The following is a 14,630-nucleotide window of genomic DNA, read 5'->3' on the forward strand; positions in this document are numbered from 1 at the left end:
CCGTAATGTCATTGCAGTGGGAGTTGAGAAATGTATCTTGGATGGGTGTGTGTGTGTGTGTGTGTGTGTGTGTGTGTGTGTGTGTGTGTGTGTGTGTGTGTGTGTGCATTTATAATGGTAGGGAAATGTGACAGGTGTGGGAGCATATGTCTGGTCCCTGGGATTGTTTTTTTTAATAGAAGAGCAAAATATATTGAGGTCAGTGTTAGGTTTAGTGTTAGGTGTAAGGAATCATATTATTTATCTACAGTAACATAGATATTAAAATATAAAAATATTAAAATGTGTGAAGAGAAAGAGAGACAGGGGGGGGGGGGTAATGTATAGCTTAAACAGAGATAGACAGGGCGTGTGTGTAGGAGAATGAGGAATGCGACAGATGAATGAAAAAGGAAAACCTTAATGTGGCGGGTAAAATTTTCGCAAAACTAATGCTTTTTTTTATTTGTTTGCTTTCTTTGTCTCTGTGTGTGTGTCCATGTGATGTGCAAAGAAAAACAGTATGCAATCAATAAAACTGACATTATAGTTATTGCACATGATATATCTCCCCATAGTTTTTCCACTCTTTTGTAAACTTGTTATTGATATTTTCCTTTTTAATTTAATATTTTGTAATGCAATCATTGGGGGGGGGGGGGGGGGGGGTGAAGCCATGCAGGTAAAGTGAAAATACAAGCACAAACCTGTATTAAAAAAATGAAAAACATGCAGAGTTGCTGAGGAATAACTGAAGACTGTGGATGAACCTTATGTTCATCAACAGCTGCCAGTTTTTATTTTTTATTTTTTCCACAAAAGAGGAGCTCTGATTTGTCCTAAAACATCGTCTGCACAGTCAGGAAATGTGATCTCTATATGGGTAAAGATTTTTATACTGGTTAAGGCTGTAGGATGTTCTCAAGATAATTTCACTTGCTAATTGTATTTGTGTAATCAGTTATGGGTAATGATTACGATGTAACTGCTGTCACTAATCCGCTGTTATCAGTGGTGTAAAGTATTCGTGTAAATGTACTTTGTTACTGTACTTAAGTGATTTATAGCTACTTTTGGTTACTCTACTATAGTTTTATTGAGTATCTAATATATATATATATATATATATATATATATATATATATATATATATATATATATATATATATATATATATATATATATATATATGCGACTATTACTCCCTACTCAACTACATGTATCATTCAATATATGTATTTTTTAATCCACTATTTTAATTGACACTTTGCAATCAGTTAGCTTAAAATATTTATTATTATTATTTATTATAAATATTATTGTGACATGATACTGTCATTTTATTGGTTAATCGAATATAACTTTTTAAACTTTTTTTTCCCCTGTCTTTTTATTATCGACTTGTTTGATCTTTGTTTTATTCTGGCATGTTGAAGTGGTTGTTGTGTTGATTTGGGTTAATGTTGTGTTGATCTTGGTTAATGTTGTGTTGATCTTGGTTAATGCAGTGTTTAGGTGTAAAGTTCTAAATTTAGTTCTCAAAATATAGAGAGTCTAGTAGACTAATCGAAACGACTGCGACCATGACCATATGAATGAATAAATAAACACTGTAACAGCATGGTACTGAACACTGTAAATAACATTAACGAATACCATAATGTTTTTGCCCCTGCAAGCTCGTATCTGGCGGCTTCTGTGCAATGCAAAAGGAGTTCAGCAGAATTCTTCTGTTCTCTGTGTGGGCAGGACAGCTTTCTTCTGTTCACTGTATTCAGATTGAGCGAGTTAGTGGTCTTCTTCTTTTTTTATAGAAATGTGCTAGATGGCTTCACTTGTCTCAAAACAAGCACTTCTTAGCTTTCACCCTCCCAGGTGGGGAGCTGTCATGTGATCCCAGAGACACAAATAGGACATGAAAATTGGCTATAACCGAACTGATAGAATAGACCAAAAGGATTAATTGAAAGGCTCAATAAATCACGGAGCAAAGATTTTCTTTTTTGGTGAAAGCTCTAAATAATGAGAGTGTGTGGGCTGTAAATGTGATCAGTACTGGTGATTTGGTAAAACGCCAATCTGATGAATGACTCTCCCTCTCTCTCTCTTTTTCAGTGAACAAACACAAGCCCTGGATCGAGACATCATACCGTGGTGTGATCACTGAGAACACTGACGTGGTTCTACTCGACCCTCCTTTGGTGGCACTGGACAAGGACGCTCCTGTCCCTTATGCGGGTAAGACAGCATGTGTAGATGTGTATGTGTGTGTATTTGTAAGGCAGACGTGACAGTATGGAGACACATCTAGTGTCAGATCAATTTCTGCTCTCACTGTAAGATATCCACCAGAAACATGAACTGTTCCTGAGGCACTCGTATGAGGGAACTTCTCAGGTAGTATCTTTGTGATGCCCAGGTTCACTTCCTGTATCTTGATATGAATCCAGCTCACAGTGTCCAGCTGTCTCACTGCACACACACACACACACACACACACACACACACACACACACACACACACACACACACACACACACACACACACATGCTGAACATTCAGCCAAAAATCTTTAGATTGCTGCCAAGCCAGTCTAACAAACAGTGTCTGTGTCTGTGTGTGTTTTTCCAGATAATAAAGCTTTTATCCTGCTTTTTCTAGGAACATTTATTGCTTTTTTTTGTATGCATGTATTATTTGCTTTTATTTATACATGTGCTCAGCGTCATGAAAACTCAACCTCGCATTCTTGTCTTCTCACTGCCTTTCTTTCAGCGGTCCAGTCCATTAATCTTTAAGGAGATAAAAACTTCGAAACCAAGTTATTGTGATTTTTATCACGTCTCCTGGTGGCACACTTGGCACTGCTTTCTGACCTTAAATATTCACAGTGTTAGAAATTTAGCTCTTGGCAATGTGAGTAAGCTGAAAAAGAAAAAAAATAGCAAACTACTCAGAATAGAGCTACAGTTTTTTTTTTTTTATTATTTAAAAATTCATAGCATTTAAGTGATGCAGAATCCAGTTTAAGCAGAGATAAAGCACAGAATCATCCCATTCGGGGTATACATTGTGTGCGCCATGGTCCCAGCGCTTCACTTCAGATTTCATATAGTTTTATTACAATTCTCAATTTCTCTTCTACTTGTCCTTGTAATAATCACTATAACAAGTACAAAGGATCCCCCAAACACCCCTTTGTCTTATGCTGTCTTTGTGGTTCCTTGTAAGTGGTAATGACATAATTTCCCAGCTCTGTACAGTCGATGTGCAAAGTGCAATAAGAAAAAAACAACAACAACAAAAAACATTGATGCTACCACAGATGATGCTATGCACATCTTTGATCAGAGCACCCAAAGCTTATAAAAATCTACTTTACAATCTTACTTTGGTTCTGTTCTACTAGATATACAGCATATATATATTTATATATAAAAAAAAACTTCAAAATTTAATGCACCATTTATTTGAATTTAAATTGCAATAAGCAACTATTGGGCAACAGCATGTGGCATTAGGGCCAAACTAGCCAGCGGACAATGGAGTTAATAATAAGTTAGGCGGGCAATGTTACTGAGAAGGAATTGAAACACCAATGGGAATTTTTAAATGAGGTTCATTAGTGAAACTGTCCTTATACAGCAGGCAAACTTTTAAAGCGGCAATGATATAAAAGTATTTGGGAAACTATAATTGGTAGTTCGTAATGCAGAAGACTAGAGACTAGTCCTTGTTCATACAAGTGCTAATAGAAAAAAAAATCCTATACCTCTGCATAGACCTAGAGGCTATACCTCTGCAGAGAACCCAATAATGGACCTGAAGCTGCCTGTAGAATTATTTCTCTGATGAGTCCTTTTGGGTGCCATCTTTATTTTTTTAGTTCCTAACACAGTTATTAGTGTACAAGACTCTTAATCACAGCTTTCTTATGGTCCTGCTACAGCATTTAAGTGGGGTTGGGGTCTGGACTTGTACTGGGCCTTTGCAACACCTTGATTTAGTTTATTTTTTATTTTTTATCCATTCTGTTGTAGATTTGCTGGTGTGTCCTGTTGCATGACCAGTTTTGGCCAAGCTTAGTCTTTTAAATCCTATATTTTTGTAAAAAAAAAAAAAAAGTAATGACATTGTATGTTATGTTACTGAGCTGAGGTTATATTTACTTAATTTTACGACCTGTTAAGGAACACACACACACACACACACACACACACACACACACACACACACACACGCAAACATTAAACAGACAGACAGACAGACAGACAGACAGACAGACAGACAGACAGACAGACAGACAGATAGATAGATAGATAGATAGATAGATAGATAGATAGATAGATAGATAGATAGATAGATAGATAGATAGAAATACCTCTACTTCTCAGCTGTGGAACTTGTTAAATTTGGGTTAGGTTAAACTACATGACTACTGAAAGATGTTTCGCATTTGTTGTATGCTCATAACTCAACACGACTCTTGTGATGAAACTCGTGATCGCTTCAGTCTTGCGGTTTAACTGCTGCATGAGTGCAAGTGTTATGTTAGCTTGCGAACAGTGCCATAGTGTTCTCTTTTTGGCTTTCTGTGTTTTTTTTTTTTCCTTTTGAATAATTAATTAATGGAATTTTGCATTATAATTAAATGATATATGCTAAAAATTTAATTAAATCTAGACATCTAAACATTAACAACAAGCATTTGATCGTAGTAAATTCGCAGTAACTAACGTTTGAAAACAGATTCAAGGTAACTGTTGTGGGAGACAAATGCTATAAAAAGAGAATGAAACAGAGAAACGCAGCAAACTAACGGGTTTAAAAAAAAAGGAAAAATATGCACTGCTGTACAAATGCATAAGCATTCACTGAAAAACAGTTCACACAATAGCGCTTCATTAAACTATACCATTTTCATATGATGAGGATTATTCAGTTTTTGCTTACCGTGCTGATGTTTCGCCTTCATCCGTGACATCAATGTGTTTTATTTTCCTGCTGCCGGTTGACTCCGTGTTCTTCGCCATTTTGCAAGCAGCTGTATTATCTTGCCGTCACGCTAAGCCATAACTTGAGCACTAAACTTAGTTGTTTAGTTAGTCTAGTTGTTGCAGACTTTATATATATATATATATATATATATGCACACACACTGTATACACACACACACAGTAAAACTTACTTTCTTTTTCCCAGACATTTTTCAAGATTTCTAGTGAAATAAATATAAAACACTAAAAAAAGTTAAGTTTTTGCTGCACTGAACAACGAGAGCGACCGAGCGATACTTCATCAACTAAGCGACTGATGCTACCCTCGGCCGAAAGTGGGGAACCGGCAGCGTGGGTTTGCTCGTATCTCTGTTTGCTCGTACTATTAGTTGCTCGTACAATAGGGTTTTACTGTATATACAAACACACAGCACACAGATTAATAAAACCATAGTAAATAAAGAGGGTGTAATTTCTTTTTCATATGACTTTTTCATATTTACTCATACAGTAAATATTGCCTGAGGTTATTTCTCCTGGTCATGTTGTAAAAAATAATATACATTACATAAGCACATACACACATCCAGCCTATACAAAATTACTGACATGATGGATTTAGACTTGATTCAAATCCCAGAGATCAGTTGTCACTGATGGCACATTCCCACTTCCCCATGTCTAGTCTAATCTGAGTCGGCATAAATAAAAACAACAAGCAAAAATCAACAAATGTATCCAAGACAGTAAAAGAAATAGAGACCCAGCTAGTCCAGCTGAGCAGGAAGCTTGTTTCACCACTGAGAAGCTTAATACAGCTGGGCTTAGATCTTAGGAAATGTCATGCCAGGCACTGAAGCAGGTGTATTGTTTTAAATCAAGGAATGTAGTGTAGAGCCTTTTGAGATCAGTAATGCAACGGTAGGAATTTGCCCAATGATTTGATCACTAAACCAATTTGATTTAGCATATAGGGAAAACAAGAGTGGGCCAAGATCTAGCCCTGGTGGATCTTTAGGAAAGCTGTGAGGTAATACATTTAGTAATAGGAGGACTGAGTTTTCCCCTGCTTTTTTCTAGAGATATATTTATAGTGTCTTCAAAAAAGACTGGTAGACATCCAGTAGGTCAATTACTAAATTACTAAGCAACCCAAAGACATTTAAGGATGGATTTGATCTGTAATTATTATGAACAGTCTTCTACAATGGCTCAGGACCACAGGTTGTGTTTAAATGGCTATCACTGCACAATTTAACAATGATGGAGCTGTAATGAATGGACATTCGGTGCCACCCACATGAGAATGGGTTCCCTTTTGAGTCTGGTTCCTCTCAAAGTTTCTTCCTTATGCCATCTCAGGGAGTTTTTCCTTGCCACAGTCACCACTGGCTCACTCATTAGGGATACATTTACAATTACAAGGACTCAACTATACATTCTTTTATTACCACTTTATCTGCGGAAAGCTGCTTTGAGACAATGTCTTTTGTTAAAATCACTATACAAATAAAAATGAATTCAATTAAATGGAATCTTCAGTTGTGAGTCCCAAAAGCGTGGATGAGGGCTAACAGGTTTAAACAGAAAGATCCAGGGATTTTTTCTTTTTTACAGTAATACAAAATAGCTACTGGTCTGTGCATATCAGATTTAATGCATATAAGGGTCAGATTCATGAGTAAAAGATGTCTCCTAAGCAAGTCAGAAGGAGTCAGTGTACTTGATGGTAAAGCATTGGTCATAGAGGTTATGTAAAAATGTATAGTAGCAGAAAAAAGTGCAGCTTAGCTACACTGCTCTTTAAGCAAGTTAGATTTTTAACACCCCCCTGCATATACACACACACACACACACACACACACACACACACACACACACACACACACACACACACACACACACACACACCCTTTAATACGTTGTTAATTTAGACCAAGGAATGTAAGACAGCCAAGGGCTGCAAGATACTGGTATTATTTGCTTGTAGGTGAGAGGCCAGAGTGGGTCTGGTGATCTGAAAGAGCTGAGCAGAAAGGAGATGCAGAATTGTTGGCAGGCAATTTTTTAAAATAAAGAAGTCTTTGTTGGAAATAAGTGTACAGTAAAAGAAAAGAATGAAGGGTCCGGGGTTTAAAGTATCTTCTTAAGATAACTATGGTTGGGAGAGATGAGGTGAGGTGGTGAGGTTATTAAAAACCAGAGAAAAAGACACGTAGAAAAAAATTAAGTATTTATAAAGTGGAGTTACTGGGATCTTGGGATGTGGTTCTTTGTGAAGATCACGTGATGATGCTGTCGTTGAGTCAGGTTGAAGGATCTGAGATTGTGGATATAGTTCGGTCAGTTTGGAGTCTGAAGTCTCAGAGCAAGACCAGAGGAGTACAGTTCTTTGAAAAGAAGAAGCAGAGATCAATCGATCTTCTAATTCGAAAGGTTGCCTAGAGGACATAGGGGACAATAGACCCCAATGAGATGAAGTTTACAAGGTTTAGAGATAACAGAATTGCATCAAACAAAGAGAGGTCAAATTCAGCAAAAGAGAAAAATAATAAAAATAAGCTAAACAAAATTCATGAGGAAAGCTCTGTAGAGGGTGCAACAGGTGTAGCTATGTTCTCTTGGTTAATCAAAATCTCTGTGAGTGCCAGCACATGAAAGGATAAGCCAGCAGCTTAGGCAGTGATGTAGTCAGGTTTGAGAATAGCTTACTGGCACTACCCGAGGTCTTAAACAACTTAGTGTTTCACAGCGCCAAACCCACAATTGGTGGATCAACTGGATGACATCACATCTGCATGTAGAGCACCAGAGGTGGGAAGTAACGGAGTACAAATACTTCGTTACTGTACTTAAGTAGATTTTTCTGGTATCAGTACTTTACTCCACTATTTATTTTTCAGACAAATTTTTACTTTTACTAGTTACATTTTTACACAAATATCTGTACTTTTTACTTCTTACATTTTCAAAACCGGCTCGTTACTTTAGTTTTAATTCATTGATATTTTTATTTTCACTGCGCGCTGATTTCAGCCGAACAACCGATTTCCTGTTACTGCGCGTCTTTTTCAATCCGCTGGTGTATAAAGTCCTGACTGTCACTCAAAACAGAAGATAAGAATCAGCAGACAGAAGGCAGTAAGAAGTTTGGGGATGAGACAGAGGGAGTCAGTGATGTAAACATGACTGAGAACAGACACATTCATGATCATCATCATCTTTTCTCTGCTTGCGTTCTGTATGTGGCTCCTCAGCCTGGATACATTCATTAGGTAACAACATGGGCGTAAATCCCGGGGGGGACGGATGGGACATTTCCCCCCCATCCGAGGATTGTCTAAAAATATCGCACTCTTTATTGTAAACAATATATCTATGTATACCTAAATAATTGTATAAGTAGGAAAAAAACCTGCAAAAATGCATTTAGAAACAGTGCCCCCCCTCCTCACAGTGGTTTGACCCACTGCCTGCTTTCCCAGTTCATCTCACCTACTCTACACACACGAGTCAGGTGTGTGTTCATCTCACTTTTTCTACACACACAAGTCAGGTGTGCGGTTTATCTCACCTACTCTACACACACGAGTCAGGTGTGTGTTCATCTCACTTTCTCTACACACACAAGTCAGGTGTGCGGTTTATCTCACCTACTCTACACACACGAGTCAGGTGTGTGTCTGTGACTCAATTAATGTTCAACTCCATTAACTAGGGGATTTTATTCACTTTAAATAAAGCGATTCTCTTTAATGTAGTTGATGCAGACTCATTCATAAATTAGTTGCGGCAAAAATGCTGATTAGCGATGTAATTCTCCATGAATCTGCTCTATTAGTGATTAAAATATGACTTATCTAGTGAACGTTAGCTTGTTTACAATAGCTTGTAGCATAGTGCACTGACACTAACACACCAAAGCCGTTTCCCATTCATTTGGGATGACTTGGTATAATGTTAACTTAATTAGCATATTGTTTATCTGTGCATTTACTAAATGAGCACTGTGCTACATCTGAACTGACCCCACTGTATTTGTTTGTATAATCAAATTCTATTCTGTTCTTGTGTCTTAATTAATTTTAAATAAAATGTTAAAAGTTGTTTTTTTAATTCCTTGTTTTGCTTTGTCATTGAACCTGAGAAAAACCTAAAATAACCATAATGACGCAGTCTCCATGCTACAATAATAGAAGCAAGGTTTTTCACTGTGGGGACACTGTGTCTTTATAAGTACAATTTGACTGTATTATTTGTGTCCCCCTTCAAAAATTGCTCATGAGAAATTTTATATTTATTGTCCACCCTACTGTTAAATGAAATTTACGCCTATCTATCTATCTATCTATCTATCTATCTATCTATCTATCTATCTATCTATCTATCTATCTATCTATCTATCTATCTATCTATCTATCTATCTATCTATCTATCTATCAATTATTAATATGATGTGAGGTCCAGTTAACAGCTAAAACAGGTAGAAGTAATAACTACTTTTTACTTAAGTACATGTCGGAGCCAAGACTTCTTTACTTTCACTTAAGTAAAAAGGTATAATCAGTACTTCAACTTTTACCCGAGTATTTTAAAACATGAGTATCTGTACTTCTGCTTAAGTAATGGATGTGTGTACTTTTGCCACCTCTGTAGAGCACCATCTGAAAGAAGGGGAAGTGAGGACAGGCATGAAACATCAGCACATAGCTAGAAGATGAAAAAAAAAATTGTGTAAATAGGAAAGGAAGACAATACAAACCAGGAAAATGCTCTGTCACCCTTATCCTTATTGTCCTTTCCAAGCTTTTAGAGGAAACACACAGACCAGGCTGGTCAAACTGGTGGATCTTTACCAGCAGTAACCACTGGCAGACAGGAAATGAATGCTAAATAGATTACAAATAATTTTAATATAAGATAAGTGTGAAAAAACTTTTATTTATCAATTGATTTGTAAGTAAATGAACTTGCTGGCAACAAAGTCTGTTCAACCGGCTTGATGCTTTGATAGCTGGTGTCGGTCACAGCAAGCCAGAAACTCACAATTCTCAGCACTGTCACTACTCGATCCGTGCCGGTAACAAAGTTTTGTACTGCGCATGTGCAAAAACTCACATTTTGTGTTGCGCGTATGCGAAAGCTCACATTTTGTTTAGTTCATGTACGAAAACTCACATTTTGTTCCGCTTCCTGTCATTGGAAAAAAATTTTAGACAGTCTAGCAATTATGGATTCTTTTGCGTTTTATGCACAGCTTCAAGAATTTCTTTTAAAAGGAGAAATTCCTGACAATTCCACATATTACTGGAGTGAACGAATGAATGAAGGATAAAAGGAATAAATTTATTTATAAATTAATAAATTGAATGAGTAAATAAATAACTATCTTGTGTGTTTCTTAAATGTAGACATTTCTTAAAGTATGCTGAAATAACTGTTAAGTACAACAAATCTTAAGAAAATTCTATATTAAATGTAAAAAACACAAAACTCTTATATACACATCTGTATTTTCAATTAATACATTCGAATTGTGGCAATTTAATCAATTGCTTAATTGAATTTATATAATTTGAAAAAAGTGTATTTATATCAAGAGAATTACTAGTAAATAACTATTTCTGGTACGGAGTGGCGTCACTGGTATAATAAATATTTACAATTATATAATTTATAACTCTGGTTTCTTTTCTATATGCCTGGCATTGTTGTGTATGTTTACAAGTTTAATAATGATAAAAAAAAAAACAATATTATAAATACATGAAAATGTCCTAAATTGTTTCAACATGCTTTAGACAGGAAGTAGACTCATTTGTGCACATGCACAGTACAAATCGTGTTTCTGGTATTCAAATATGGCTGCCACAGACTACACTTCCCACACTAGCAGCACTCTCAATCATCTTGTTACTGACTGAACACACCTGGATGTAATTCACACACACACACACAAACACGCACACACACACAAACTATAAAAGAGACTGTTTTACTGTGAAGTTTTTTCTCAGATCTTGTCTTTATACACCTGAAATGACCACACCTGGTTTTTCGGATTGAGCTACTGTTTTTGATTCAATTCAATGATTTGTGTTTAAGCCCAATGTTTCCAGTTTGTGGTGCATGTGGAACTATCTTGTTTTTGGGCATGGGTTTGAGTCATGAATTTGGATTTGGTTGCTTTGGATTCATTACAGTCTGTTTTATGTGCATTCATCTGTAGCATCTAGTAGCTGGTCAGACCAATCAGGATTTTTTAGCCAGGTTCTCAATTAAGTTTAGCAAGTTAACTTCCTTGTCTCATGTAGAGAAGCTGAAGTAATTAATTTGCTAATTTAATCGTCCTGCCTTAAGCTTCTACACCACTACCCTCTCCAACCATTTTGCTACAATGCTGGTTAAGGTAGCTGTGGTAACTTTAGGCTTGCACTGTTTGGCATACAGTATGAAGTTGGATTTCTACGATAGGTCTGGAATAGCAGGTAAATGGATAGACCTTTTGAAAAAAGTCTACCCATGCAGGAGCTGATTCTTCAGCAAAGGTTTTTAGAGTAAAAGCAGAAAGACTATTTGGCCCATTTGCCTTTGTGGTGTCAAGACCTTTAAAAATCGACCCGTCTACCACAAAGCCGAGACTCGGAGCCATCAATTATTGTAGCATCCAGAGTATCAGTGCAGTCATAAAAGTTAACCTCAAACCTAGAACAAAAAAAATCATTGAGCTCATTAGTCATAGTCTCCTCATGTACTGCATGCAGTGTTCTCCTTGTGGGTGTTAGTTTAGACCAGAGATTTTTTTTTAACTGTTTTTAAATTAATTACTTTTGAGAGATTCTTTCTATTATTTTCTTATCTTTTAAAGTACAAGGTTTTTTTGATTTAAAGCTGAATGTTTCTGGGTTTATTCACTCTTTAACCTTTTTAATAATACGGCTTGTCCTTGCACCACTTGATTTCAGTGTCTCTATAAATGGATTATACAGTACTTCCCAGATAGAGCAAATAAAACAGACTTTCAAACTCCTAGTTTTTTAAAGACTGAAGTCTCACCAGCTTAATATCAGGCTTAATTGACTTTGAGTGATGGTTAGAGTGTTTACAGGATTAAGTTACACTGTGTTGGGATCAGAGTTTGCTAGTGGCTTTACCTTTGTGGTGTATACCAATCAGGCATAACTTTAGGCTACCTGCCTTATTTTGGTCCCCTTTTTGCTGCCAGAACAGTGCTGACCTGTCGAGCATTAACAGCATTAACTACTTCATCAATTTGAGCTACAGGAGCTTCTCTGATGGATTGGACCACACGGACCAGCCTTCACTCTCCATGTGAATCAGTGATCTGTGGCCACCCATGACCCTGCTGCCGGTTCACCACTGTTCCTTCCTTAGACCACTTTTGATAGATACTGACCACTGCAGACCAGGAACAGCCCACAAGAGCTGCAGTTTTGGAGATACCCTGACCCAGTCATCTAGCCATCACATTTCGCTCTTGTCAAACTTGCTCAAATCCTTACACTTGCCCATTTCTCCTGCTTCTAAGACGTCAGCTTTGAGGACAAAATGTTCACTTGCCCTTTAATATATCCCACTCACTAACAGGTGCCACAATAAAGAGAGAGTGGTTTTCACTCACCATGCCTGATTGGTATATGTTCTTTCAGCATTTGTCCAACTTATTGTTCTAGGTGTGACATATTGTCAAAACCTAGAAAGGACTCTTTAAGGGTAATGGTGTTTTATTTTACCTAAAAGAAACAGAGGAGCATTAGGGGTACACTGGAGTGAACATTGCATGCACCTCTGTATCACATGGCACATAGACAGCACACATGACCTTTACAGATCTTTTAATAGCATGTGCAAGCAATCACAATGTGTGTTGAGGGTAACAGACGGGAGGAAGTCTCCATCACTGCCAGGATGCACAGACCCCACTATTCTACAGGGCCATTGACTTAATCTGCATATATTTTAATTAGTAATCAAAGGTTTTTATAGGATAATCTATTAAATAGGGTGAATGGTCAACTGCCCTGTCGCAAACCTCCCCATTACCCTATGTTCCAAATCCTGTTTGTCTCATTCTATGGGGAGGTGTGAGTTTAGTAGTAAAACTTTAGGTAATGAGTTTGAATCCCAGCCACACCAAGCTGCCACTCCCGGGCCCCTGAGCAGGGGGCAACAATTGTTCATTCTTGCAGTTGCCTCAGTAGATTTTTTTGATTGCCAGGGCCACACACAGCTGCCTGTTTAGACCATGTTGTTTAAAAAAAATTAATAAGATGGTCTAAATATTCAAAGATGACAAAAACAACAGTGCTAACAACTTACACAACACCATAATGGTACTGGTTTCCTGTTCAGTAGCACCCCTGTCATAAATTATGGTCTTGAAATAGAATAATGAGTGAGCTCAAAATGTTTAAATCCCGTGAAGAGTGTAGGAATCGCAGCATCTTTTATACATGGATATTCCTTATTTCAGGAACCAACCTAATAGACATAACTGGTTATCATTTTTATTATTCTTATATAAATCTGCTTTAAGGACACTTAACTCTAGAATTCCTGAAATGTTTTCCATATGTACTGCTTTCCAGTCTTTTTTTGAAATCGCTGCATCAGCACATTTTTGGCTGTAGCTATATTTCATTCTACAGATGATTTCATTTGCAGGTGTATGTGGCGCAAAACGGGCACTTGCATTTTAGCTAGTCTGCTTAATTTTCAGGTGAAAGAAAATTTGTCGATGTTAAAATTCGCCAGCACATCACATATCCTACTTTCTAAGAGAACAGCCATAAGCTAACATATGTCCACGTTTGGCCCTGAAGCCAGACTCCGAACACCATGCAACTAAGGTAACGTTCTCAAAGAAATCTTGCCCAGCTAATTACTTAAGCAATTAGCTTAATTAGCCACAAGCTGAGACGGTTGGGAGAACGGTTGCTAATGAGCAGTTAAAAGGAGCAAGGAACGGTCCACCCCTGCAACTGGGCAGTTTTACAGTAGACAGAAACTGCAACTAGATACTAATTTGGATGCCTACAGCAAAGACTTTGACTTTTTGCTTGCTGAAAGGATAATACCAAATTACAAAAAAAGGTAATAAATGCAAATATGAAATGCCAGGTTTTGGTCAGTTTGGAGTAAAAAATCTTTTAGACCGTGACTGAATTTTGAATGCAAGTCCCTTCTATTCTTTATCATTTTCTCTGAAGAGAAACTAAGTGTGTATCTGTGATAGAAAGAAAAAGTCAGACTCTGCATGTAAATAGTCTAATTTCATTCAATATTTTTTTTTTTTTATTTTTTTTTTAATGCAGCGTGTCATTGAAAGAAAAAGAAAACATTTTGTTTGTAGTTAGATGATAAATGTTTGACTCCATGGCTCCAGTCACATTTTATTGTGCACTTTTTTTTTTTATGTATGAGGTTTCTGAGGTCCCCCCATCAGGAGAGGTGCCCATTACTAGATAATAGTAGAAACAGAAATGGTAGAATAGATGTAATGTAAAGTATATGAGCCATAAAATGGTAATATGGCTATAAGCAACAGAAATGCTACATAGAAATGGTAGCTCAGTGTTTAAGATGTTGGCTTTTGGAAGGTTATAAGTTTAAATCCCAGCACCATCGAGCTG

The 14,630-nt window shown here is 36.9% G+C and overlaps 1 protein-coding gene across 1 annotated transcript in view; it reads left to right on the forward strand.

The window, feature by feature from the left end:
* clstn2b (calsyntenin 2b) overlaps positions 1 to 14,630 on the forward strand; it is a 286,166-nt gene that overhangs the window by 98,510 nt on the left and 173,026 nt on the right. Inside the window, exon 2 of the mRNA XM_083547861.1 lies at positions 2,095 to 2,217. Coding sequence (XP_083403987.1) covers positions 2,095 to 2,217 — 123 coding nt within the window. The remainder of the gene's footprint in view (positions 1 to 2,094; positions 2,218 to 14,630) is intronic.

Source organism: Silurus aristotelis, assembly GCF_946808225.1.
Source record: "Silurus aristotelis genome assembly, chromosome: 8".
NCBI classification, from domain to species: domain Eukaryota; kingdom Metazoa; phylum Chordata; class Actinopteri; order Siluriformes; family Siluridae; genus Silurus; species Silurus aristotelis.